This window comes from Ursus arctos, unplaced genomic scaffold (assembly GCF_023065955.2).
Source record: "Ursus arctos isolate Adak ecotype North America unplaced genomic scaffold, UrsArc2.0 scaffold_7, whole genome shotgun sequence".
Classification (NCBI taxonomy): Eukaryota; Metazoa; Chordata; class Mammalia; order Carnivora; family Ursidae; genus Ursus; species Ursus arctos.
The window spans coordinates 51,625,467-51,653,356 of record NW_026623089.1 but is presented as its reverse complement, the minus strand read 5'-3'; the positions used below and the strand labels follow the sequence as shown (position 1 = coordinate 51,653,356).

Here is a 27,890-nt window from a genome sequence, read left to right as displayed (position 1 = left end):
AGGGGCTGCCCAGGGGCTTGATTTTTCTCTCTTCTGCTGACTTCAAAACCCTGTATGTACCTCAGCTGAGATCACCAAGACTTATGCAGAATGGACATTTGGGGCTCACAGAGGAGAAGTTAGCCTGTGAAACTTGTACTGAAGAAACATTTTTACTAAATGAGTCATTTAAACTAGACAAGAGCACAGTGAGACTCAATATTTATTTAAGAAGAAAAAGAGAGGCTAGGTGTGCTGGCTAATCTTGCGTCGGCTTACTTGTGGGTCTGTGATCAGTGTTATCAGGCAGCTGTACTCCCATGCTTTGTAAAAGGTTAGACGCAGGTCCTGCCAGTCCAGCTTGGGAACTATAGGATTCCAGTATATTTGAAACCAGGTTCAGGTCTACATCCACTGGTGTCATAACGGATCCTCCTGCACCAGAATCTTCCTCATCTGAACTAATATTGGTAGTCTGGGATAGAGGTTCCTTATTGGAGAGAAAAAATCATGGGATAATAGGCCATTAGGTTAGACGGTAGTTACAATAAAAACTAATACCAATGTAAAACTCTATTCTAAATTAAAAAGGAAATTTCTTATCCTTAATGATAAAAAATAAAAAGTCTAATAAACTTCACAATTTAACACACGTATTAGAATTTGGTTCCGAAGATTTTAACACACTTCTTTCTAGGAAAAGTTTCCTATAAATTGGGTTTCTTCCCTATTTTGAAACAGCCCAAGGGAGATAACCAAGATTAAGGCGATATATTTATAGCTTGCCTAAGAGTTTTAAAAGAGATATACAAATATGAACATTATAAAAAAAAAGAGAATCTAATTTTTTCTCTAAATAAAAAAATTTCCTTTTTTTCCCCCCAATGAAAAAACAAAGTAAAAACCCGAGGCTCTGTGGAGTCCAACTACAAAGATTCCGAACTATTACTTGAACCTCTCTGGTTTCACAGGTTGAGGAAAGGATTTGAAAGACTGTAGCTTGACTTATAGGCCTTAGTATCTTTGCCATTTAAAGTACAGTCCGAGTCAGCAGCATGCTGATCCCAGCACTGCTTGCGAGCCTGTTAGACATGTAAGATCTCAGGCTTCACCCTAGACCAACTTAACCACAATCTACATTTTATTTTCTATGTATTTTTTTTTAACTTCACTTTTTTTTTTTTTAAAGATTTTATTTATTTGAGAGACAGAGCAGCAGGGGAGGGGGAAAGGGAGAAGCAGACTCCCTGCTGAGCAGGGAGCGCGATGCGGGGCTTGATTCGGGGCCCAGGGATCACGGACCGAGCCGAAGGCAGATGCTTAATGGACTGAACCACCCAGGCGCCCCTTTACTTCACTTTTACTTAGATCTTTAGATGGCTCATATACATATTAATATTTTAGAAACACTGCTTTAGATAAATTTAACATATGGTTTCTTGGTTTCTATTAGGTTTGGGCAATACTGGAAATGATTATAGTTTAAATGTGGTTTAGATGATCAAAGCAAGGTGAATAATACTCATTAAGGGCCTTATTATGGATTTCACTGTTGTCTCACTTAGTTCTCGTATTAATTCTACAACATAAGGATTACTGGTTAATGGATATATATTCATAGTGGATGGCTGAGCTGGATTTCAAACCCTAATCCCCAAGACTTCAGGGTCCACTCTCTTTCATAATGTCTCTTAGGTCCAGGTTAGACACTGCTGGTATAAAAACTAGGATAAAAAAATAAGTGGAAGATGAATTCTTAATTTGGTTTTAAATTAAGAAAACACAGAACAAACACTATTAAGACTTGAAAATTATTTGGATATTTAAGATCTTTCTGTTTTTAAAGTCCGTGTAAGCTGTTAGTAGTAGAATGTAACCACAAACTAGTCTGACCACATCGCGTGACTTTTTATTTTAAATCCTAAGGGATGGCGTAGAATAAGTAACATAATTCACCTTATATTTAGGAGAACAAAGCTAATAATCCTTTATCCTATTAGTTACGGAAACATTAGCAATCTTACATTCTTATTTCAAATAAAAAAAATCAAATTCATCACCAGAAAGGATAACAAATCAAAACAAGAAAAAAAAAAAGAAAAACAAAGATAAAATATAGTTTTAGCTCTCCTTCATAGTATTAGGATATCCAGATGGGGGAAAAGGTTAAGCACACACGTACCATTTGCTTCTGGGTGGTGAAACTTTTGCCAATGCTGGTATGTGCCAATTCCTGGTCCATCTGGGCCATGTATGACTTGAGATTATGAAGAGTTCCTTTTACAGATGCCTCTTCCCCAGTCTCCTGTGTTTTAAGATCCAAGTCATCATCACTGTCTAAATATTCAAAGTCTTCCTCGTCCAGATCATCGGAGTCTGATTCATGAGGACTTGGCCCTACACAGACCCCAACAGAGAAAAAGCCACATGGTAATTTTTTCTTGAGTGATTATACCTCTCAAAAGAGTTAAATATTACCTGCAGAAAAGGACCAATATACAGGGGTAAATTACTTCATAAGAATCCCTTCCGGAAAATGGTACTGCGGGCAGATATTTGCAGAAAAGTACACAGGTCAAGCTGAAAAATGTAGCTTTTTTTTTTATTATGAATTTGATCACTAAAATTTTTTTTTAAAGATTTTATGTATTTATTTGACGGAGAGAGAGAGACAGCCAGCGAGAGAGGGAACATAGACAGGGGGAGTGGGAGAGGAAGAAGCAGGCTCCCAGCGGAGGAGCCCGATGTGGGGCTCAATCCCAGAATGATGGGATCACGCCCTGAGCCAAAGGCAGACGCTTAACAACTGAGCCACCCAGGCGCCCCATGATTACTAAAATTTTTTACTTAAAAAATTTTAAAGCTACAGTATACATGAATATATTTTGATATAAATATTCAAGCCATAAGAAGTTATTATTGTCTCACATCTCACTCTCTTCCCAGAGTTAAGCATCTTTTAACAGTTTGGTGGGTACCTAAGCCTTTATGCAGTTCTGTACATATGTATAAAAACATAAGCGTTTTTTTTTAAAGATTTTATTTATTTATTTGAGAGAGAAAGAGAGCAAGTGAGAATACAAGCTTGGGGGGAGGAGTGGCAGAGGGAGAGGCAGACTCCCCACGGAGCAGGGAGCCCGACGTGGGGCTTGATCCCAAGACCCTGGACCATGACCTGAGCTGAAGGCAGACACTTAACTGACTGAACTACCCAGGCACCCCAAGGGTGTTTTTTAAATATATAAATACATATTGAACCATGGTTTGCTCTTCCACTTATTTATATGTCTTGGAAGTCCTTCTTTGTGAAAAACATATAGATGGACCTCATTCTTTCTTAAGATTGCACAATATTTCATAATATGGTTGTACTATAATTTATTTAACCATTTCCTTCTCCATGGACATTTAGGACATTCCAATTTTTTGCTACTACAATGCTGTAATCACCATCTTGGCACATATGTGTCTTTTTCGAAGAGAAGATTCCTGGAAATGAAATTATAAGTCAAAGGTTATGAACTTTCTAGAGTACCAAACCACCCTGTGAAAGACAACTTACATTTCCACGCTCATGGTTTGACAGTACCCATTTCTTCAACCCATGAGAAAACTGGGTATTGTCAATCTTTTAAGTCTTTGCCAATACAGTAGGCAAAAAAATAAAGTTCTTATTTTGTATTGTGTATTTACTTACTAGAAACAGTTAAGTATTTTCAAATATTTGTCTATATTTCTTCTTCAAGGCATTGCCTGTTTATATCCTTTGTTGATTTTTTAAATTGGGCTATTTGTCTTTTTATTACTAGTGTTAAGTACAGTAAGTCTAAAAAAGAAAAAACAGTATAACATGGAAGCCAAGGTAAAACTGTATCTAGCCATACAGCACTCACTCATTCAACAAATATTCAATGAGCAGTGACTATCTTAGGCACTGAGCTAAGAAGCAATTCAAAATCATTAAGAGAAAGCAAATACTTTGACTTCCAAGAGACCCAATGCTCTAGTACTCTAGCAATAGCCTTGCTACTTAGTTTCAAAATGAAAATAAACATCATACTGTAACTTACCTAAAATCTTGTCAAAATAATTAAGAAAAGAATCTGCATCAAAAGTGATTGGAGCTTCAGAAGGTTCTCTGTAAGATTAAAGGAAAAAGACCATTTATCTTGAACACAACTCTCTGGAACTTTTTTTTTTTTTTAAAGCAGTGCCATTCTTAGGAATACTACTAGGGATATGATCTCAAAAGAAGTGCTATAGCAAGAAAAACTGTAGTTTAAATGGTCTTGCAGGGCAAAAGAAATGGGAAAGACTGATGAAATAAAAGTAAAGGGCACCTGGGTGGCTCAGTTGGTTAAGCGTCTGCCTTCAGCTCAGGCCATGATCCCACCATCCTGGGATCAGGTCCCGAGTCTGGCTCCCTGCTCAGCAGGGAGTCTGCTTCTCCCACTCCTCTCCCCCACCTCTTGTGCTCACGATCTCTCCCTCTCTCTCTCTCTCTTTTAAAAGATTTTATTTATTATTTATTTGACAGAGAGAGAGACAGCCAGCGAGAGAGGAAACACAAGCAAGGGGAGTGGGAGAGGGAGAAGCAGACTTCCTGCTGAGCAGGGAGCCCAATGTGGGGCTTGATACCAGGACTCTGGGATCATGACCTGAGCCGAAGGCAGATGCTTAATGGCTGAGCCACCCAGGCGCCCCTCCTTCTCTCTCGCGCGCGCAAAAATAAATAAAATCTTAAAAAAAAAAATAAAAGTAAAAATTTCACTTTGTTTATGCACATTTAACTTAGGCTGATTTAGGGAACTACCCACCCTGCACCTCCCACAAGACAGTGTGTGTGTGTGTGTGTGTGTGTATATATATATATACACATACAGCATTAGCAGAAGAAATCACGTCTCTGAGTTAATTTTTAAAAAGTCTATTTCTTTAGGAACTAAACTTTCAAAAGTAAGAACATATTTTCTCTTATCTCTGCTTTTTTTTTTTTTTTTTTAAAGCTGGCTCCGCGCTCAGTGTGGAGCACAACATGGGGCTTAAACTCACAATCCTGAGATCAAGACCTAAGCTGAGATAAAGAGTCAGACGCTTAACTGACTGAGCCACCCAGATGCCCCCTCCATCTCTGCTTTCCTAAAAGAATACTGAACATAAATTTTAATCTTCTCATGAGGCTCAAGAGCATCAACACAAATAAAGATGTATTTGCTGTACAGGTGACAATTCCATCTACCTTATTTTCCTATTACTTGCCAAATGTAACTTCCCATTTCTTCTGTTATTATTTCTTCCTCTGACGAACTCTTTTATCCCCCTCTTTTGAATGTGAAGCATCAAATTGGCTTGTGGGGTGGGAGATTGACTGGAAGTGTGGGTTTGCTGAGAGCTAGATATTAAGAGTCCATAAGGTTCTGAGTAAAAGTTTAAAGAGTAAAATACACGATTTCCTTCCATAGCTCTGGGATGGACACTTTTAGATCTGCTGAGTAGTCTCTCTGACTTACTTTAAAAATCACAAAGAATCAGGCTATTAGAAATATAACTCCAGGTAAGTCTTCATGGTACTAGACACCAAAAGAGGGAAACACAGCAGTACAAATCATTTACTGAAAAGAAAAACAAGAGTGGAAATGGCAATGACTAGAAGACTTCAATACCTGCATTCTAGCTACTTAGATATTTATACTCTAACACAAATTACCGAGGCAGCTCTGCTCCTTTGTGGGTTGAGACTTTGGAAATGAAAGCTTTCATGCTTTCTGAGACTTGACTTAAGTCATAGTTCTGTTCCTCCTTCTTGGAAATGGGCTCTGCTTCTTTTTTGCCAGCAGCTTCCTGCAGTAGCTGGTCCAGCTGATCTGGTGAGAGATCTAACCACTGGTCGTCTGAAAAGAAGAAAACATGATACCACCATATCACACTGAACATGGCAGGTACTCTCAGAGAAGGGCCCTGTGAGACTCAATGGCATATTTTCATTTTTCCTAACTCTTCTGCTCTATCCTGGTCCATCACTTACCATCTTCTGGGGGAAGATCAGCTTCTTCCTTCTTAAGCTCTTCTATATCAAATGGTAAGGTCTGTAATAAGGTTAAGATTTCTTCACCTGGGCTCATAGCAAGAGAGCTATAAAAAAATAAAAGACATGGGGATTTTTTCATAAGACAGCTCAGAATAATAATCACAAAAAATAGTATTTTAAAGCTGGGAGGAATAATCTAATTTGTTTTTAAACAACTGTTTTAGGCTATAGACCCCTTTTTCTCAAATAAAATTTTACCAGGAACTCTAAAATATAAAAGAGCTTGAAGAGAAACTGATTTGTACAGCAAAGGAAACCATCAACAAACTGAAAAGGCAACCTACTGAATGGGAGAAAATATTTGCAAAAATCATATATCTGATAAAGAGTTAATATCCAAAATATATAAAGAACTAATAAAACTCGATAGTAAAAAAACAATCTGATTTATTTTTTTAATTTAAATTCAATTAGCCAACATATACTACATCATTAGTTTCTGATGTAGTGTTCAATGATTCATCAGTTAAAAACAATCTGATTTAAAAATGGGCAAAGGACCTGAATAAACATTTCTCCAAAGATGTACAAATGGCCAACAGGTACATGAAAAGGTGCTCGACATCACTCTTCATCAGGAAAATGCAGATCAAAATCACCATGAGATACCACCTCACACCAGTCAGAATGGCTATTACCAAAAAGACAAGAGAGTTGCTAAGGATGTGGAGAAAAGGGAACCCTTGTGCACTGTTAGTGGGGATGTAAATTGGTGCAACCACTATGAAAAACAGTATGGAGATTCCTCAAAAAATTAAAAACAGAACTACCGTATAATCCATCAACTCTACTTCTGGGTATATATGTAAAGGAAATGAAAACAGGACAATTCCCTTCACTGCAGCATTACTCACAATAGCTAACACATGGGAACCACCTAAGTATCCACCAATGGATGACCAGATAAAGGAGATGTGCTATATTAATACAATTATATCACAAATATATTACAAATTTTATTACAATTATATTACAAATATATGTAATAAATATATACAAAACATTATTCAGAGAAATATATATGAGAAAGAAGGAAATACTGTTATTTGTGAAATGGACTGAACTTGAGGGCATAATGCTAATGGAATAAACCAGACAGAGAATGACAAACACCGCATGGTATCACACATATGTGGAATCTCAAAATAAATAAATAAAGCTCATAGAAACACAGAGTAGAAAAGTAGTTGCCAGGGACTAGGGAGTGAGGGAAATAAGGAGAGGTTGGTAAAAGGATACAAAATTTCTCTATACCCTCTAAGGATCTAATGGAAAACATGGTGACTATAAGACTGTATCATATAACTGAAATCTGCTGAGAGAGTAGATCTTAAATGTTCTTCTCACTGTCCCACCAAAAAGATAAATATGTGAGGTGACGGAACTGTCAATTAATTAGATCCCTTCACATGTACCGATATCAAATCACCATAATGTACACTTTAAATATCTTACGATTTTGTTCCTCAATTACTTCTCAATAAAGCTGAAAAAGAAAAACTGCTTTGACTGAAATGGAGTTTGGAAGCTCAGAGATGTGTCCATGTCACCTCTGCCTGTGGTTCTGCGGCAGGATGCATGGAACACTATGAAGCTGCTGACTTAGTACAACTCTTTCAACTTATATATAGCATATATATGAGGAAAAGAAAACCCAGAGGAAAGTATGAACTAAAATTAATCTTGTATGTATGATATGCTAGGCTAGCACTTTAAATACATTTTCTTATTTATTCCTCTAATTACTATTATGAGGTAATAATCCTGTTTTATAGATGAGAAAACCAGAGCTCAGTGAAGTTCTGTAACTTTTGCAAGGTCACTGAGTTAGAGCAAAGTCTTGAAATCAAGTCCTCTGATACTATCTTATGATCTTCCTACAATAAACTGATGAGGAAAAATGCACAGAGATATTATCTGTACAATGAACATGTTATTTTATGGTGGCAATGTGACCTGTTTACATAAACGGATGGAACCCTGTCTCACGTATTTAGAATGGAGCAAATCAAGTTATAGAATGGACTTACATTCATGTAAATAAAGATTTGCATACCTTGCTAAATCATGTAGGTAACAGGAAATTGTCTCTATTACATATTATGCAAATATTACTAGGAGAGAAAAAGAAATACACAGGTAATCATAATAAATTACACAATATAAAACCATATTTATTGATTTGAGAGAGAGAAAGAGAAAGAGTGTGTGAACTGGGGGAGGGGCAGAGGGAAAGAGAGAGAGAGAATCTCAAGCAGACTAGCTGATGTGCGCAGGGCTCAATCTCGACCCTGAAATCATGACCTGAGCCAAAATCAGGAATTGGAACAAATGCTATGAAGAGTCACAGGAGAAGGTAATTAATTACATTAACTACAGAAAAGTTAAAAAGAAATGATAAAGACAATGGAAGTAGTTGAGTTAGGCCTTATAGAATGGGGTGGGGGGCCTGGGTGGCTCAGTCGGTTAAGTGTCCAACTCTTGATTTCAGCTGAGGTCATGATCTCAGGGTTGCGAGGCTGAGCCCTGCACTTAGTGGGGAGTCTGCTCAAGATTCTCTCTCTCCCTCTCCTCAGTCCCTCCCTCTGCTCTCACATGCTCTCTTTAGAAAATAAATAAATCTTTAAAAAAATGGGGAAGATGTTTTCTTAAGATTTTATTTAAGAGAAAGAGAGAGAAAGAGAGAGTGCATGAGTGGGGGGAAGGGCAGAGGGAGAGGGAGAAGCAGCCTCCCACTGAGAAGGGAGCCCAACGTGAGGCTCGATCCCAGGACCCTGGGATCATGACCTGAGTCCAAGGCTGACACTTAACCAACTGAGCCACCCAGGCACCCAGAATGGAAAGATTCTGACAAGTACGATAGGGTAGAGGAACTTATGGCAAAGGGGAAAATGAGCATTTGTATAAAGGCAAAGAAGTGAGAAACATGTTCACAAAGCAAACGGTGTTCAGTTTGGCAAAAGCGTGGAAGATGAAGCTGAACAGATGGACTGGGATGAGAGCACAGTGAGCCTGAAGTGGCTAAGTTTGGACTCAATGAAATAAGCCGTGGGTGATCACTGATGGCTTCTTTTTTATTTTTAATTTTTGTTTTAAGAAATTTAAATAATATAGACAAGTCCAAAAGATACAGCATTAAAAAAAAGATGATATAACAAATGTCCATATCCTACCACCTAGAATTATAATATTGTTATACTTACTTCCAGTCTAAAGATATGATTGATTACCCTTAACATAAAAAATTAAACAATATACACATGTACTTTAAAAATTTATAGTTAAAGCTAGTATTTTTCCTTTGATGACCAACACTATCAGTTTCAATCTCTTTCGTTATTACCCAGAGGTGACTGCTGTCACAAATAATCCTTCTGGTCCATTGAGAGTGTGTGCGCCCACACGCACATATATTTGTTGCACTTGCTGTTTGTTCTCTTTCCCTGGAATTTTATTCCCCCCAAATACCTGTATGCCTCATTCCCTCACTTCATTTAGGTCTCTTCTCAAAAACAGAACCTCCTCAGAAAGGCCTCCTTGACCAACCTATTTAGAAAGCAGCCGAGGGGCGCCTGGCTGGCTCAGTTGGGTGAGCCACCGACTCTTGGTCTCAGCTCAGATCGTGATCTCAGGATCATGACACAGGAGCCCTATGTCAGGCTCCACGCTCAGCACAGAGTATGCCTGGGATTCTCTCTCTCCTTTGCCCCATCCCCCTACTCATGCAATCAATCAACCAATCAATCAATCAATAAAATCTTTAGAAAAGCAGCCTGTACCTCTCTCTCCTCATATACTGTTTTCTCTTCAAAGCACTTACCACCATCTAATATCATATAGTGGTTATATTGTCTTTCTCCTACAGTAGCATGTAAGCTCCATAAGGACAGGGAGACTTTAGTTCTTTTGTTTTATCCCCAGTACCTGGAATTGGGCTTGGCACACAGGAGATACTCAATAAGTATTTGTTGAACTAATGAATATTTAGGTATCTATAAATGATACATGGCATTTTGTGTACTAAACATTTTTATATGTATAGCATCCACACTCTACATATTTACAACTTGCCTTTTTCACTCCACATCATTTTCAAAATCTATTTATTTAGATGAGTGGTTTTCAACTGGGGATAATTATGCCCCCAGAGGATATCTGGCAATGTCTGGTGATATTTTTGGTTGTCAAAACTGGGGGTGGGGTGGAGAGCTATTGGCATTTACTGGGTAGAGGCCAGGGATGGTGCTAAACATCCTATAATACACAGAGCAGTCCTCCACAACAGAGAATTATCTGGTCCAAAATGTCAACAGTGCCGAGGCTGAGAAATCCTGGATTAGACTTACGTACATTTAGCTGATCTCTGGTTAACTAATAGATAGTAGTCCATCATACGAATACACTGCAATTCATTTATCTACTATTGGTGGACACTTACACTGTTCAATTTTTCACTATTACAATCCTTAATAATTTTTGGGAGAGGAATTAAACATGATTGAAGATATATTTCAGGCAGATTCTCCTGGCTCTAATGGTTGCACTGGAGTTGCTAGCCATTGGGAAACAAGTTTAGGTACTGCCATAGTTTAAGAAATAAGTAAGAAAAAAAAAAGAAACAAGTAATTAGAGTAGGTAGGCAGTAAAAAAGAAAAAAGCAAGACACAAGATAATAATAAAAAGGATCGAGACTGGATCCAAGGAAAGCCAGGAAGTCTAGGTGATAAGGAGGATGGTGGTACTCTTAAAAAAGAGAGTGGGAATGGCCTGTAATATTAATCCAGGCATTAAACAAAACAAAACAAAACACTGGAAATGCAAGAACAGGTCTGGAGGGAGATGTGAGTTTGGTTTTAAACTGTTTAGAAGTTACCCTGGTTTGGGGAATGGGAGTCTCTTTTGCAACACTATTTAAAATGTTGGACATGCAGGGGCGCCTAGGTGGCTCAGCTGGTTAAGCATATGCCTTCAGCTCAGGTCATGATCCCGGGGTCCTGGAATCAAGCCCTGCCTCAGACTCCCTGCTCAGAGGGAAGCCTGCTTCTCCCTCTCCCTCTGCTTATGCTTTCTCTCTTTCTCTAATAAATAAAATCTTAAGAAAACAAATAAATAAATAAAATAAAATGTTGGACATGTAAGCTACTTATAATTCTTTCTCCAGTAGTAAAAATGTGGTAAGTTATGGCACATCCATTTGCTGAAATGTTATGCAGCTCTTTAAAATTATGCTTATAAAGACTTTTTAACGTCATGGGAAAAAGTAAGATTATAATGAGTAAAAATTATGGACAGGATACAAAATTTTTTAGTAGTATGAAAATGTTTTAAAAATAACTAGATGGATATAGGGGGGAAAATCCTGGAAGGCAGTAGATGAAAATGATAACAGTAGTTGACTCTGGTATACATTTTTTCCTTATTACATCTTTCTGTATTTGCTATGAGTGAATGTCATTTTATAACAACAATGAACTTATTCTAAGATTTTTGAGAGAGAGAGAGCGAGAGCGAGTGAACGAAAGAGAATGAGCTCAGGGTGGGGGGGGGGGGAGGAGAGGGAGAAGCAGGCTCCCCACCAAGCAGGAAGCCCAACATGGGGCTTGATCCCCGGACCCTGAAATCATGACCTGAGCCAAAGGCACTTACCTGACTCTCTTTCCTAAGTTTTTTGAAATGATACCCTAAGAAGGAATCCTCTTACCACCAATTATTGCCATAAAACTGATGGGAGGGGGCGCCTGGGTGGCACAGCGGTTAAGCATCTGCCTTTGGCTCAGGGCGTGATCCCGGCATTATGGGATCGAGCCCCACATCAGGCTCCTCTGCTATGAGCCTGCTTCTTCCTCTGCCACTCCCCCTGCTTGTGTTCCCTTTCTCTCGCTGGCTGTTTCTATCTCTGTCGAAACTGATGGGAGTAGGACAAAGGCACACACAGACACCTCTGAGAGTAAGGACTGCTGTAAAGTCATTATTACCTCACAGACAACCGACGCTAGAGTTCTCTCAGCATCAACTTCGCTTCACCAGTCCTCAAAGAACAGTCTATTACACAAATAAGTGATGTTTGCTATGTAAGCAAAATGACTGGAGTTCAAAACCAGTACATTTTATTTGAAAAAAGAAAAAGTTCAACAACAAAATGAAAAACACACACAACTTGGGACCTTTTAACCATAATATATACAAAGCTATTCTTCCATGTTATTTAACAGCTTTGAGTATCTCAAATTCAATTTTGCAAACATAAACTGAATTTTTTCCAACACTCAAAATCTGATCTTTGATTCCTGAGCTCAGTAAGACTGAGGCTTTCTGCTAGAACTCTATTTTTTCCTTGGTGCTGCACTGACTAGGAAGTGACCTCAGGGGACAACTCAGACAATGTGGACCACACATATTGTGATCTTCTTTTAAGGGTCCTATTTCCTTCGATTTTTGTCTTATTTTGTTGTTCTACTGTGTCTTCAAATAATTATTTCTTATATTCTGTCCAGAGGTTATAATTACAATTGGCAGGGGGTTAGTTGGATATGTTACTCCACCATTACAAAACCACTGTTTTATTAAATTTTAAAGGGGTGCCATTTCCTTCCAACTTTGTGCTCATTTCTTTCTTCCCCCAGGAAACGTATGGCAGGTCAGAATGAGATTTGATTTGAAAGATGAATATCTGCTTTACCCTGTGTTTCAGGTCCGCCTAAAAGTAGCTAGACACAGCCAAGGGTTCCTACAGGAATTAAGCACATGCTCAGTTTCAGACCGCCTGAGTTCAAATCCTTTTATCTGTCACTTATTAGCTGTGTGACCTTTGGCAAACTACTTAATCTCTCTTGGCCTCAGCTTCTCTGCTGTAAATAGGGAATAATAATCATCATAACAGGATTGTAAGAGAGATTTAACAAATGCAAGTGGCCTACACTTTATAATTACCAATAAAACTTAGCCATTAGAAGATGATGATGATGATGATGATGATGATGATGATGATGACAAGTGCCAGATCCAGTGATCTTCTGTAGCAAAACCTCTTCTCCCCCACTTCAGCCCCTTCAGTATTCATGATCCTTGCCATTAACTCTTTAAATATGGCAACTCCAACTTCTGCAACTATCTCAAGAGTGAGGAACTCCTTAACCTCTGGCAGGTTACCACTTTGCTGCCACGGTTAGGTAGTGATAAACTCACCTTTCTGGTCGGTTTACTGAGAGTTGGAAGTAGTTCTTTGCCATTTCTAGCCTTGCCTGGTACTGAGCAGAATCTTCTATCAGTCCCTTAAAAAAAAAAAGGCCTATCAGAACATTATTTACATGGTATCATTAAAATAACATTAGCAAATATGCAATGTTATGGCACGTATAGGAATATTAACTTCCCCACACCTTCAACAGCACTAAATATCACACAGATCCTTTTTCATATATGTGAAAAAGTATTACTGTGTTCATATGTATATCCTTACTACTTGTAAGAGTGAATATTTTAAGAAAAATTTGTTAGTTGTCTTTTTGTAATTTTTTCAATCCATGTCTTTGTTCATTTTTCTATTTGGTGTCTTCGTGTTTACCTTATGATTTGCCCAAGTTGTTCTTCTGATACAAATGATAACTTTCAGCATTCTATATAAATGTTAGTAATTTTTCTAAAATACTAGGAACAGTTCATAGTTACCCTCTCATTAACACTGAACTAGAATGGTCCCTTTTAACTCTAGCTTCTATAATAATGTTACACATTAAATATGGACCATAGGACTCTAATTCACTAGCTTGATTTTCCCTGGATTGTACAATTTTACAAACGCATTGCAAGTCCTACCTTAAAGTAATCATTCTTTTTCAGACTTTCAAGAAAGCCAGCCCAGAGGGGGGAGGTAGTCATGAAGGATTTCTTGGAGTCAGAAAAATGTGGGCTGCATTTGGAGCATAAGATCTCAAATCCGTGAGCCTAGATGGAATACACAGAATTTTCATTATTAAGTTACTTTCTTTCCACTTAGCCACACTTCAGACCTAGGTGACTGGACATAAGGGCATATGGACATTTTTAACACTTTGAATTTTATTTTTAAAATGTATTATTATTATTATTATTATTTTAAAGATTTTATTTGTCAGAGAGAGAGAGAGAGCACAAGCAGGAGGAGCAGGAGAGGGAGAAGCAGGCTCCCCTCAGAACAAGGAGCCCAACGTGGGACTCGATCCCAGGCCCCTTGGATCATGACCTGAGCCGAAGGCGGACGCTTAACCTACTGAGTTACCCAGGAGTTCCAACACTTTGAATTTTATGAAAAATCTGACTATTTCCAAGTTTTTCAATTTCTATAGATTACTAAAAATTATAAAGGGAAAGCGAATAATACAAAGATCCTTGTTCTCTTCAAAGAGATTTCTTTTCTTGCTGATTACAAAACCAGAAATTTAAAACTTATTTCTTGTTTGCTTTAAAAAAAAGCTTGTAAAAAGTTTCTTGTCTGACAGAAATTATAAATGAATTCAGCATGGTCTTAGACATAGGGAGGGAGGGAATCACTTCATTTTAAGTGTCCTATGACTAAAAAATATAATGAATGAGCATGGCAAAGTAAGTCAGACAGGGAACTTTCCTGATCACTCTAGAGAAAACTACCATTACCAATTTCTTGCATATCCTTTCAGAAGTAATGTATGCACTCAAGCAAATGTGTGGTCTGTGTCTGTATACCCTACTGCATCCCTTTGGTCATTAAATGGCAATATATACACTGTACAAAACCTTGCTTTTTCACTAAGTTATATGCCTTGCAGATCATTTTATATGATCATACACATTCATCCATTTCACTGCATAGGCAGGCCATAATTTATCTAACTATTCCCCTACTAATAGGCATTTAGGTAGTTTCCAATCTTTTGCTACTACAGATAATGCTGTCATGAGTATCCTCATACATCTTTGTGCACATATAAAATATATGGAAGATAAATATCTAGAAGTGAGAATGCTGAGCAGAAGGGTTTGTGCATTTATGTATTGATGGATATTGACAAATTGTTGTAAGAGATTGAATTAACTTACATTCCCATGGATGATGTTTTAGAGTATCTCTCTCTATATATATTTTTACTAATCCAATATATATTATCAATCTTTTTGATATTTGCCAAATGGTAGAAAACATTATTTTATAGCTTTAAGTTGCATTACTTTTATTCTGAGCAAGGGCCAACATTTTTCTTATGTTTAAATTAAAAATCATTTGTATTTCCTTTCCTGGGGATTGTCTGTTCATAGCTTCTGAACATTTTTTATTAATTAGTATTATTTTTCATATTGACTTGTAGGAACTCTGTATATATTAAAGAAATTAGCTCTTTTCAATTTAAATTGCAAATATAATACTGTCTTCAGGTTTACTGTCTTTTGACTTAAGTTATGGGGTTTTTCTTTCCCATACAGAAATGCTTAATTTTTTTTTAGGGGGTGGAGCAGAGGGAGAGGGAAAGAGAGAATCTCATGTGGTGTGATCTCACATGATCTCACATGATCTCAGACCTGAGACCTGAGACCTGAGACCTCAGGTCTGAGATCATGACCTGAGCTAAAATTAAGAGTTGGATGCTTAACTGACTGAGCCACCCAGGTGCACCAGAAATGCTTAATCTTTAATAATCAAATTTATCAGTCTTTTTTTTTAATAGCTTCTGGTTTCAAGTTCTGCTTAGAAAGACTTTTCCTACTCAAATTATCAAAAATTCTCCTGTGTTTTCTTTCAGATTTTATGGTTTCAATGTTTCCTTTTAAATATTTGGTCCACCTGGAATTTATTTTGGATAGGTGTGAGGGAATCAACCTTAACTTCTTAGATGCCTTCACAGTTGTTCTATTATCATTAACTGAATAACCCATTTTTCCTTCTTGTTTGAGATGCCACATTTTACTACATTCTCACATAAGTAAGGTCTATTTCTAGACTTTCTATGCTGTACCATTATTCTATTAAGAGCCCTTTTACCTAAAGGAAGGAATATAAAATTTTATGGTTCATTACCAACTTCATGCCCAATTCATGGGCTCGATATTGGGGATGAGATGGAGGAGGCATCTTGTATCCACTCCGCCGGTCTGGCACAAACCTTTGTTGTGCCAACTGTGCATACAGACATTTGGTGAAAGTCACCTGGACATTGGAACACAAAATACATGAGTCTTCCTGAAAGTAAAAATTTGACTATCATTTCACAGTTTATAATTCCATTTATGAGCTTCGTATTCATATGAAATGCCAAGAAGATCCAACCTATTCACTACCAACATTTTTTTAGTAACAGCTTTATTGAGATATAATTCACATACCACAAAATTGACCTCACTGTCTACTTTTTAGTTATCACTAATGGAATTCTTCTCATTAGTTACATTATACTGCAATTTGGGTGGGTAGAAGATAAAGAATAATTCTTAAGTCTCTGGAAGAAATGAAATGTTTTACTCTTAAGAAGAAAATAAAATAGGAAAAATATGGTCAGAAAATATCTAAGAAACATTTTGATATAAAATAGGAAGTGAAGTCTCTTGAAATCTTCCTCCACGGATGGGAGAAAAGAAAATTAAGAAGAAAAAGTACATTAGCTTGCCATGACGAAACAGAATATTTGCAGTTTTTTTCTAGTGCACAATTACAATGATGTTCAACTTTCTTTCCAGTGACAGAAACTAAATGACCAAGAGAGCTATCTTACCGATGTCATTATTCGTGTTTCAGGCAAGAAAGTCTTGAAAACACGACAAGCTCTCAGGTCAATGGGGTCCCGTAGGTAAAATGCCTGGACTCCTGCAGCCACCAATCTGGGCCGCTGCTTTAACACTGCTACGATGCCAGCTGGAAGGAAGCAGTGCGCGCGATGAAGGGAGGCTTGGATTTTTTCTGGGTATCTGTGACAGGTAACATAATTATTTTTATTTTATGATAAACAAACATCTAGAATTCTTCTACTATTTACTTCCTCTTATATTGTCTCGGTTCATTAAGAGTAAGCTGTAGAATGACAAGGAAGGTGAAGATAAAGCTACCATATGCACTAAAAACTGCAGAAGAGAGGGAAAGAGTAAAAGTAGGAAAAAATAGAAAATAAAGAAAAGGAATTAAGGTAGTTCAGTAGGGGCGCCTGGGTGGCTCAGTGGGTTAAGCATCTGCTTTTGGCTCAGGTCATGATCCCAGGGCCCTGGGATTGAGCCCCACATCAGGCTCCCTATCAGCAGGGAGTCTGCTTCTCCCTCTCCCATTGCCCCTCCTCCCTCCCCCACTCATGCTCTGTCTGAAATAAATAAATTTTTTTTTAAAAAAGGTAGTTCAATAAAGACAAAACAAGAACCCTACATTCTTTGGAACAAGGATAGAATCAGAGTCTATTCTTATAAAACAATGGTACAAAGTATATTGAACAAAGTTAAAAGAGATTTTATATTGTTAAAACTTGAATGGTGCTGGGGCACCTGGGTGGCTCAGTTGTTAAGAGGCTGCCTTTGGCCCAGGGCATGATCCCAGAGTCCTGGGATCGAGCCCTGCATCGGGCTCCCTGCTCCACTGGGAGCTTGCTTCGTCCTCTCTCACTCCCCCTGCTTGTGTTCCCTCTCTTGCTGGCTGTGTCTCTGTCAAATAAATAAATAAATAAATAAATAAATAAATCTTTAAAACAAACAAACAAACAAATAAAAAAAAACAAAACAAAACTTGAATTGTGCTAAACACCGAAAAGGTACTCAAATTTGAAAGGCCGAACTACTATGTTACTAGGTGAAGGCTGTCTCTTCTGAATAGAGCCTAAAGTGATCCACAAAGGTCAAAGAATTCCATCCAGAGCCCTAGAACCACAGAGTACACTGTGCTCCCTTAGGTTTCCATTCCTATTGGTCTCAAAATTTTTATCAATGGATATAGATAATACTTAGCTACAGTACCTAAGTAAATAAATGAAAAAATATTGGGAGTGGAATATTAACACCTATGAATGGGAATTAAAAGATGTATCTATTCCTTAATTTTAAAACATGTAAGTTTATTTATTTATTTATTAAAAAATATTTTATTTATTTACTTATTTGATAGAGAGAGAGAGAGCGCGCGCGCGCAAGCGGGGAGAGGGAGAGGGCAAGGAAGAAGCAGGCTCCCCGCTGAGCAGGGAGCCCGATGTGGGGCTCCACCCCAGGACCCTGAGATCATGACCTGAGCTGGAGGCAGATGCTTTATCGACTGAGGCACCCAGGTGCCCCAAAACATGTAAGTTTCATTTGTTAGCCACTTTCATGGAGGAGGAAGACAAAATGAAAATGAGCATTAATCTAGGTGAAAGAAATTCTACATGCAATGAAAGACTTGAACTGCACTAAATCAAAAGGCTCCTTCACTAGCAATGAAAATTTTTTTCTTACCCTCTGATGCGCCTGTTCACAGCAGCTTGTATAGATTCTGAAGCCAAAATTTCTTCTGGGTGTGTTGAGATTATATTCAATGCTTGTGGGATTGTTGGGGGTGTGGTGGGTAACCAGGACACTGCTCCAGGTTTCCTTGGTGCAGGAATAATGCACAATTCTCCATGGTGGAAAAACACCTACAAAACGATACATTTTAATTTTCATTCTGGGCACTGACAAACTCTAGGTACATATGAAAAATGTTACAACATGATTTCATCTCTGTAAATTTTCCAAATTTGGGTATATTTACCCTATTGGCACTATTATCAGGATCCAACCATTTAGGGAGAAAGTCAGCAGCTTCTATTAACAAGAATTCACCATCATTGTCTTCAATCCTAATGCAAAAGAAATTCCAATTATGCATTTAAAAAGCATATATATGCTATTAATTAAAACACATTTATTCTAATATTTTTTCTTTCATTCTAGCAAATATCTGAGAATACGCTATGTGTAGATTATTATAATAAAGCAAATAATACTTAAGACACCATGAAGTACTGAAGGAGATTCTAAAACCGAAGGAGGATTTGGAAGAGATGATAAGGAGAAAAAGTAAGTACATAAATAAATAACACCAGACAAAAATATGAAAAATATACAATAGGGTGTCAAAAGAAGAAAAAAATCACCTAGAGCCAAGATTAGGAAAGCACTTATGGAAGTCACTTAAACCTTGAGAGAGAATTTTATTTTGCCTCATTTCTATCACTTTCTTTAAATTTAAATTTTTTAAAAGAATTTAATTTTTTTAAAGATTTATTTATTTATTTTAGAGAGAGAGCACGAGCAAGCATGTGAGCAGGGAGAGGGGCAGAAGGAGAGAAAATCCTGAAGCAGGCTCCCTGCTGAGCACAGAGCCTGACACAGGGCTCAATCCCAGAACCCTGAGATCACGACCTGAGCCAAAATCAAGAGCTGGCTGCTTAACTAACTGAGCCACCCAGCTGCCTCTAAATTTAAATTTTTGAATAGGTAAGACAGTCACATGATTAAACTTTTAAAAAAATACATAAAAAGTTATACAATGAAAAAGTTTCCTTCCTACTTTTGTCCCTATATGCCCCCTTCCTACCCTCCAACCATTGTTATTTCTTGTTTATCCTTCTAGTGGTTGCTTATGCATAATCTAGCTAATAGGAATAAAAATTCTTATTTTCTCCTCTCGTCACACAAAAGGTAGCACATTTTAGACACTGTTCTAGATTTTTTTCACTTTTAATGTGTGGATATAAGGAGAAAAGGAGAGATGTTCTTGGGAGAGGGATTAGCATAAGCAAAAACATGGAGGTGGCTATTTAAGGTGGATATTAGGAGAATGACAATTAGCAAAAAACAAGACTAGAAAAGCACAGCTATGGGGCGCCTCGGTGGCACAGTCGGTTGAGCATCTGACTCTTGGTTTTGGCTCAGGTAGTGATCGCAGGGTCGTGAGACTGAGCCCTGAGTCGGGCTCAGCACTAAGCACACAGTTTGCTTGAGATTCTCTCTCTCTCCCCCTCTGCCCCTCCTGCTTGTGCTCTCACTCTCTAAAATAAATAAATAAATCTTTTTTAAAAAGCAGTTATATCATTTTGTGAAGAGCTTTAAATGTTAGCAGAGTTGGGGCATCTGCCTTCAACTCAGGTCATGATCTCAGGGGTCTGGGATCGAGCCCTACATCAGGCTCCTTGCTCAGTGGAGAGTTGGCTTCTCCCTTTCTCTCACCCTCTGCTTCTCTCCCTGCTTGTGCTCTCTCTCAAATAAATAAAATCTTTAAAAATTTTTAAAAAAATGTTACCAGAGTCAATGAGAATGAGCTTAGTTTTATACACAAAAGGAATGAAAGGTTTCAAGGCAGGTAGAAAAATGGTTAGAGCTCTTCCTTAGGAAGATTAATCTGGCGGAGACAGAGAGGAAGTTCTTTTTCTAATTTTTTTAAAAAAACTGTAAGACAGTAGATGCCTACTATTTAAAGAGCTTTATAGGCATGGGGTAGGTATGAGCCATCATTAAATAAAGATCAGAATCTGGGGCTCCTTGGTGGCTTAGTCAGTTGGGCGGCTGCCTTCAGCTCAGGTCATGATCCTGGAGTCCCAGGATCGAGCCCCATGTCAGGTTCCCTGCTCGGTGGGGAGTCTGCTTCTCCCTCTCCTTCTGCTCCTCCCCCCCGCTCACTATCGCTCTGTGTGTGTGTCTCCCTCTCAAGTAAATAAATAAGATCTTTAAAAAAAAGAAAAATAAAGATTAGAATCCATACACAAAAGGCATTGCCCTCTCCCTATTATCCTTGTAAAGATAGAAATGAATATCTTTGTGTTTGTTCACTTAAAATTCTATCATTTATTAAGAAATTATTGCTAATTACTTTTAGGTATGGTAACAGTAATGTTTAAAGTAAGTTATCTCTTACATTTACATGTTAAATTATTTAAAGATCAAATGGCATATTGTTGGTGATCTGTTTTAAAAAAATCTTGCTATGTAATGGGGGAGTATGGGAAAGGTATAGATAAAGTAAGAATGTCCATGAATTGATCATTGTTGAAGCTGGGGGAGAAGTACATATGGGTTCATTCTCTCTACTTTCATGTTTGAAATTTTGATTTCATAGTAAGTTTTCGGAGTTGTTTTCTTTTTGTTCTGCTGGGGAAAAGGCTGGGGGGATAGATTAGAATTTGGGGGCTGACAGGAAAATTAGAATAACACGTGCAAATGGGTGAAACGCCCTCTGCTGACAAAACTTGGTAATTACAGAGAACAATCAGTTCCTATTTTAAAGAGCTTTAGAATGCACTGTTACCTACTTTCCTTTCAATACAATTGTTCCCTGATTTTTCTTTAAATTTTTCTGTACATGAGTTCTCAAAAAAAAAAAAATATATATATATATATATAGAGAGAGAGCACTAAAGTATAACAGAGGAAGACATAGTAAAGAAATCTGTAAAATATGTATATGTACATACAAATGGATTTTTTTTCCCCTAAGATTTTTTTAAACAGTAGTACACCCTTTGGTATTGTTTGGATTTTGTTTACCATCTGTATTTAGTCTTTCATAATGAGAATTACTAAAAAACAAAACAAAACAAAAACTAGAATAGACAGGTTTTGTTTAAAAATTTTGGAAGTTAAGCTCTCCAACGTACTTTAATTTTTCCTCAAGAAAAGGAAGTCACGAGAGAAAAGGAAGAAAACACAGTCACTTTCAAAATCCATGTCTCAAATTTGTACAGTCTCCACCAGACTACTGAAAAAAATTTACTAAAAGGATAAAAATGTAGTCAGTCTCAACAAGAGAATTCCTTTAGATTATTGAAATAACTAATACCTTGCTACTAATTCTGGAAATTCCTTTGTAATTTGCTTTACTACATAAACAATAAACCATTCATCCTCAATGTTATCCCCAAACTTTGTCATGCCAAACATATGAGCAGGAACATCTCCTAAAAACAAGAGAAAAGCAATCATATAACCAAATAAATTTGTCAGTGCACATAAAAATACAAGTAATCATTCAAATAAACAAACATTCATTGACTGACCATGCTGTAGGTACTATATGGGGAGCTGGGGTTGCAATCCTGAACAGGATATAAGAAGCCTACTTGTGGGGGCGCCTGGGTGGCACAGCGGTTAAGCGTCTGCCTTCGGCTCAGGGCGTGATCCTGGCGTTCTGGGATCGAGCCCCACATCAGGCTCTTCTGCTATGAGCCTGCTTCTCCCTCTCCCACTCCCCCTGCTTGTGTTCTCTCTCTCGCTGGCTGTCTCTATCTCTGTTGAATAAATAAATAAAAATCTAAAAAAAAAAAAAAAAAAAAAAAAAAGAAGCCTACTTATGAGGACCCAAGGGTCTAGACAACAGGAGATGGACCAGCATGCCATCTCAAAACAAAATGATGAACAGATATATGCACTGAAGGGGATGTGAGTATAAAGAATGTGATATCTGAGCTATGCTCATTTGGAGGAATGACAGGAGAAAGAGAATAGCATGTGCAAAGGCATATAAGCATGGCAGACACTACGGTGTTTCAGGAATACCAGGAAGCTAGATTTAGATGGAGCAGAAATTTTTTCAAAGAAGTGCAGTATTCTTTTTTTTTTTTAATATTTCTATTTATTTATTTGACACAGAGAGAGAAATAGCGAGAGAGAGCACAAGCAGGGGGAGGTGCAGGCAGACGGAGAGAGAGAAGCAGACTCCCCGCTGAGCAGGGAGCCCGACTCGGGACTCTATCCAGGACCCTGGGATCATGACCTGAGCTGAAAGCAGACACTTAACTGACTGAGCCATCCAGGCACCCAAACAAGTGCAGTATTCAAAAATATGTAGAACTTAATACATTCATTTTTTTTTACCTTAATAACACTCTTAAACAGCTCAATGGGTCAAAGAAGAAATCACAAAGGAAATCAGAAAACACCTTGACACAAATGAAAACAGACATGTAAAAGCAGTGCTAAGAAGTTTATAGTTATAAAAGATCTCAGATAAACAACCTAACTTTACACCTGAAGGAAATAGAACAAGAAAAGCTAACCCAAAGCTAGCAGAAGGAAGGAAATAATGAAGATTAGAACAGAGATTAATGAAACAGAGAATAGAAAAATAGAAAAAAATAAAGTGATTTGGTTTTTGAAACACTACAAAATTGACAAAATCTCAGATTAGTAAGAAAAAAAGAGACGCAAGTAACTAAAATCAGAAATGAAAGTGGAGCTATTACAACCTATACTACAGAAATAAAAAGGACTATAAGAGAACACTACGAACAACTGTACACCAACCAACTGGATAACTTGGAAGAAATGAGTACATTCTTAGAAACACACAACCTATCAAGACTGGATCACAAAGAAATAGAGAATCTGAACAGACAGGTTACTAGTAAAGGACACTGAGTCAGTAATCAAAAACTTCCCAAAAAAGAAAAGCTCACTAGAGAATTTTACCAACATTTAAAGAAGAATTAACATCAATCCTCTTCAAACTCTTAAAAACAACCGAAGAGGAGGGAACACTCCCAAACGCATTTTATGAGGCCAGCATTACCCTCATACTAAAGCCAGACCAAGACAATACAGGAAGACTATGACCAAATATCCCTGGAACACTGATGCAGAAATCCTCAACAAAATACTAGCAAACTGATTTCAACACATTGAATTTATTCCTGGAATGCAATGTAATGCATATGAAAATCAATGTAATCTACCAATATTAACAGACAAAAGGTCAAACAAGCACATTGTGAAGTGTCTCAAGGGCTGCCATGGCAAAAAAAAGGTAGGAAGAACAGCCCAACCAACTCTTCTTCCCACCCCAGATCTCTCAAATTCCTTCAACTAGAGAAGCTCCAATTAGACTACTTTTATCTACCTTATATATTAAACTTCAATTTGAACTCTATCCAGAAGCAATGGGCAACTGGTGAAGGATGTTAGGCCAAAGACTGACATGATCAAATTTGTGTTTGACAAAGGTAACTGGCAACAGTGTGAGGAACTGGAGATACTGGAACCAGAGAGGTTAGTTAGGTGGCTGCTGTGGTCTTCCAGATGAAGAGATAAAGAGGGTCTAGATTGTAGACAAACAAATGTAGAGAAGGGGTCGTATTTTAGGAGTAACCACACAGGATCTAGTGCCTGACTGAACATGGTCAAGTGAGGAGCTGAGTATAATTTTGAATTATTAACAAGCTGAACAACTAGGTGGATAACAACGCCATTAAGCAAGACAAGAAAACATTGGGTAAAAATGATTTTCTAGGAAAAAGATAAGGAGTTGGTTTTGGATGTGCTGTGCTAATGTGAGGTGTTCTTGCCAATAAATATCACATGTGTTTCAGTGAATAGGGGTTCGATAAAATTAACACCAGGGAACATATTTGGCAACTGCTAGCCAAAAGATAACAGATAAACACTACATTGAGACCTAGACTGACGGTATCAAAAGATGCCAGACTCCTGATCTGAAATAAGACCCTGCGTGAATAAGAGCCGTGGTCACCTATTTGTGCCTCATTTTACTAAAGCTACATGAAATGATAAGAAAAAGTGCCACATTTGGTCCGAGGTCAGATCTCAAGCACCAACAACACAGAGAAGCAGTGAAGCAACCTCAAAATGCTTCCGAGTAGCAAACAATGGCCGTAAGCCCAATTATTTCTCTTTATACGCCAGGCAAAGCCACATAGTTTCACAACTATGTCAAACAAGGCAGCCTACTAAACACATGACTGAGAATGAGGAATATAGAGTAACCACTAAAGGAAGCTACAGTTAAGGAAGCCAGATGCCTGAACCTGTTTAGTATAGGTACCGAGATACATTATAGCACAGAAAAGTGAAGTTCCAAGAACACCCATGGTTTAATACTGTTGAGTATATATTAGTTCTCAAGGTAATTACTATTAGAAAGCTTTCATCAAATGAATTAAAAAAATTTTTTTTGGTAAGTCTAAGGACCTAACCAAATATAGGCAAGCATCACTAATCAAAAAAGCTCAGGTTATAAAACTCCTCACAACACTGAATGATCTATGGACTACTACAGATCACTGTTGTCAGAATTAGAAGTCACACATATCACATCAAAGTAAGTAAAAGAGCCTTACCTTTTCCAGGTTTATATTTGAGATTGAAAGGCTGATTCTGCCAGATATAGGGGACCAGCAGAGGTGCAAACTGAGTCATTATCCTCTCAATATACTTTTGAAGAATCTCTTTGTGTTTTTCTGGGTCCCTCGGTTCATCTGGTATCAGGAATAGGTGATACTCCACAGTGTCTTCCACTGTAGCAAGCTTCATATTTTCCTCCATTCTTCTCTGAAAGCTACATTTGAACATAAAGCACACAGAATAATGTGTAAGTAAAATCCAATTCTCTGAACTATTCGACATGATTCCACTGTTTTCCAAAATTCAGTTATCCACATGCTATCATTTAACTTTTTGCCTTGATCAAGTATGAATAATAACACCTATTTAATATTCTTTCAATGATGTTTTTATAATTGAAATTATGTTTTTCATACTTGAAATTATATTAAAGGAACTTTTGATATAATACAGTAAGTGAAAATTGAGTATCACATTCTCAAATTAACTAATAGTATGCAAGAATAAAATAAAAAACGTTTGGAAAAAAATAAATTAAAAAAAAGTTTGCCCTCATACTAGCACTAGTGTATGTAACACACTTTGAGAAGCACTGTAATAACATCTTGTTTAAATACTATCAAAAATCCCAGTTCTGCCACTAATTAGTTCTGTCACTTTGAGCACCTCAATTTCTCTTTCTGGGGCTTTTTCCTTAACTGTAGAATGAGAATGTTACTCCTTCACTTCTAAATTTCTCCCCCAAATTGTTATTATTTAAAAGCTCTTTAGGGCAATCTTCCTCACTCTGTAGAATTTAAATCTCCTTTTATGAAGATTGAACAGCATATGAGGAATTCAAAACCACAAAACATTCATGTCCTATCATCTCACACCAAAATAATTTGCCCTTGGTTCTTGATCCTACAGTTGTCCTAAAACTGACCCTTTTTCAGGTCTCAGGGGGGATAGCTCCGGTATGTTAAGAGCAGGTAGATATCTCTATTTTCTTTTCTTTCTTTCTTCTTTTTTTTTTTTTGTTAAAGATTTTACTTATTTATTTGACAGAGAGAGAGACAGCCAGCGAGAGAGGGAACACAAGCAGGGGGAGCGGGAGAGGAAGAAGCAGGCTCATAGCGGAGGAGCCTGATGTGGGGCTCGATCCCATAATGCTGGGATCACGCCCTGAGCAGAAGGCAGACGCTTAACCGCTGTGCCACCCAGGCGCCCCAGATATTTCTATTTTCTAAGGGTTTTCCTTACAAACTGAAGTACGAGCTTACTATTGCTGCCAGATGAGGCTTGGTCAAGAGAGGCACTGCACTGGATAGTCCACTGTAAGGCACAATTCGATTTTTATTCTTAACTCGGTTTTCTCACGGGCTAATAAAACGAGGTCGAGAGGAACTTGCATCTTCTACCCAGTGTGTCCAAATCATTATTTGGCTTCTCAACCCAGAAGGGCATATAATTCCGTCCAACCACCTCATAATGCCAAGCACACATTTTTATGAAAAATTTAGTGTTAGAACTGGAAGGGACTTTGAGATCCCTCAGGCGAACTCCTTTCTGTACAAGTAAGAAAACTGGCACACAGAAAGAGAAGGGACCACGCAGCAGAGGGCTGAGCTGGAGTCTAGCTCTCTTTACCCACACTAAGCTTCCTCCCTCCATTCAACAAAAGGAAACCAATTCCGCTTACGATTCTCGGGCCTCCCCCACGCGTCTCCCGCAGCGGTACCTCTCCTCGACCGCCCCTCCCACCGCGTGAGCCGGTCGGGAGCTGCCAGTAGCAGCCAAAGCCTGGCCCAAGGTCAGTCCAGATGCCTCCCGGGCACCTGAAGCCAGCGGAAGCTCTGAAAGACCCGCTAGGCCCCGGAACCCCCGGTGGCGTCACTACTGCGCGCCCGCGGGAGCATTACGCCGGTGCCCCTGTGCTTTCGTCACTTCCGCCCCCGCCAGGAAACAAGGAGGGCGGAGGACTGGAGGTGTGGGGACCCAGGGAGTGGTGGCAGTCCGGAGTCTAGGCGACGGGGCGTGACGGGGCCGGAAGGTGGCGGGAGGGGGCCGGGCCGGAGCCGGCGGGAGGGCCAGGCCCGGAGGCCCCCACCCTGGCGTGCCCGCCCCCTCCGCGGCACAGGAGGAAGAGGAGGATGATCTCCAGATACACGCGGAAGGCGGTTCCACAGAGCCTGGAGCTGTGAGTGGACTGCTTAGACATCCTAGTCCGGGCCGGGGGAGGCTGAGGCGGGCCGCGAGCGCTCTGGACCCTTCCCAACCAGGGCTTCTCACCTTTCCGTTTCCAGGGCGGGGGAAGGAAAATGTTCTTCGGAATTCTCTCCTCCCAGACTTGTCAGACGCTGCCCGGTCTGCCTCCATCTCCAGCTAAGGGCATGTTACTTGTGCTGCCCTAGGCCTTGGCCTTCCTGGGCTGCTCTTCCTGAACGGAGGGACTGGGTCTCCTATGGCATTTGTAGTTTCCTCAGTGCTTCATACCTGTCAATGGCCATTGACAAATCGGGAAGTTACTAATAGCTAACTGAGTGCTGCAGAAAAGTTGAATATACCTAGTGCCAGGCACCGTACAAAGCCGATTACGTGCATTAGCTCACTTAATCCTGTCCGCAAGGATACAGAATAGGGAATATTATTTGCACATTCTACAAATAAAGGTCTCAGATTTAAGAGTGTAGCATGCCAAAGGTTATACAGGCAGAACGTGGTGGAGCACACAAACCTGGTGTCAGTCTGACCCTGAAGCGTTGGTCATAATCATTAC

At 38.6% G+C, this 27,890-nt stretch overlaps 2 protein-coding genes across 11 annotated transcripts in view; one reads left to right on the top strand and one right to left on the bottom strand.

The window, feature by feature from the left end:
- Positions 1-184: 184 nt before the first annotated feature.
- ECD (ecdysoneless cell cycle regulator) lies at positions 185-27,602 on the bottom strand. Of its 5 annotated transcripts, none has more exons than XM_044386160.3 (14): positions 27,404-27,602; positions 25,129-25,346; positions 21,837-21,954; positions 18,771-18,858; positions 18,476-18,654; positions 16,786-16,978; positions 16,095-16,223; positions 13,883-14,011; positions 13,253-13,338; positions 6,005-6,111; positions 5,687-5,870; positions 4,050-4,117; positions 2,162-2,376; positions 185-469 (listed from the first exon to the last, which is right to left on the bottom strand). In XM_044386160.3, exons 2-14 carry the CDS (start codon positions 25,331-25,333, stop codon positions 239-241), a joined length of 1,932 nt encoding a protein of 643 aa, XP_044242095.2. In that variant the 5' UTR covers positions 25,334-25,346; positions 27,404-27,602; the 3' UTR covers positions 185-238. The 5 variants fall into 5 exon arrangements, with proteins under 5 accessions (XP_044242095.2, XP_026360228.2, XP_044242093.2 ...); XM_026504443.4 differs by lacking the exon at positions 27,404-27,602 and adding an exon at positions 26,814-27,028; XM_044386158.3 differs by lacking the exon at positions 27,404-27,602 and adding an exon at positions 26,395-27,010.
- Positions 27,058-27,890, top strand: part of FAM149B1 (family with sequence similarity 149 member B1) — a 77,662-nt gene continuing 76,829 nt past the window's right edge. For 2 of the 6 annotated variants that reach the window (XM_057308790.1, XM_057308789.1), the window contains exon 1: positions 27,059-27,311. In XM_057308790.1, the coding sequence (XP_057164773.1) occupies positions 27,265-27,311 (47 nt within the window). In that variant the 5' untranslated portion in view covers positions 27,059-27,264. Of the gene's footprint in view, positions 27,312-27,890 lie in introns of all 6 variants that reach the window. The other 4 variants (XM_026504447.4, XM_026504446.4, XM_026504448.4 and 1 more) reach the window with 4 other exon arrangements.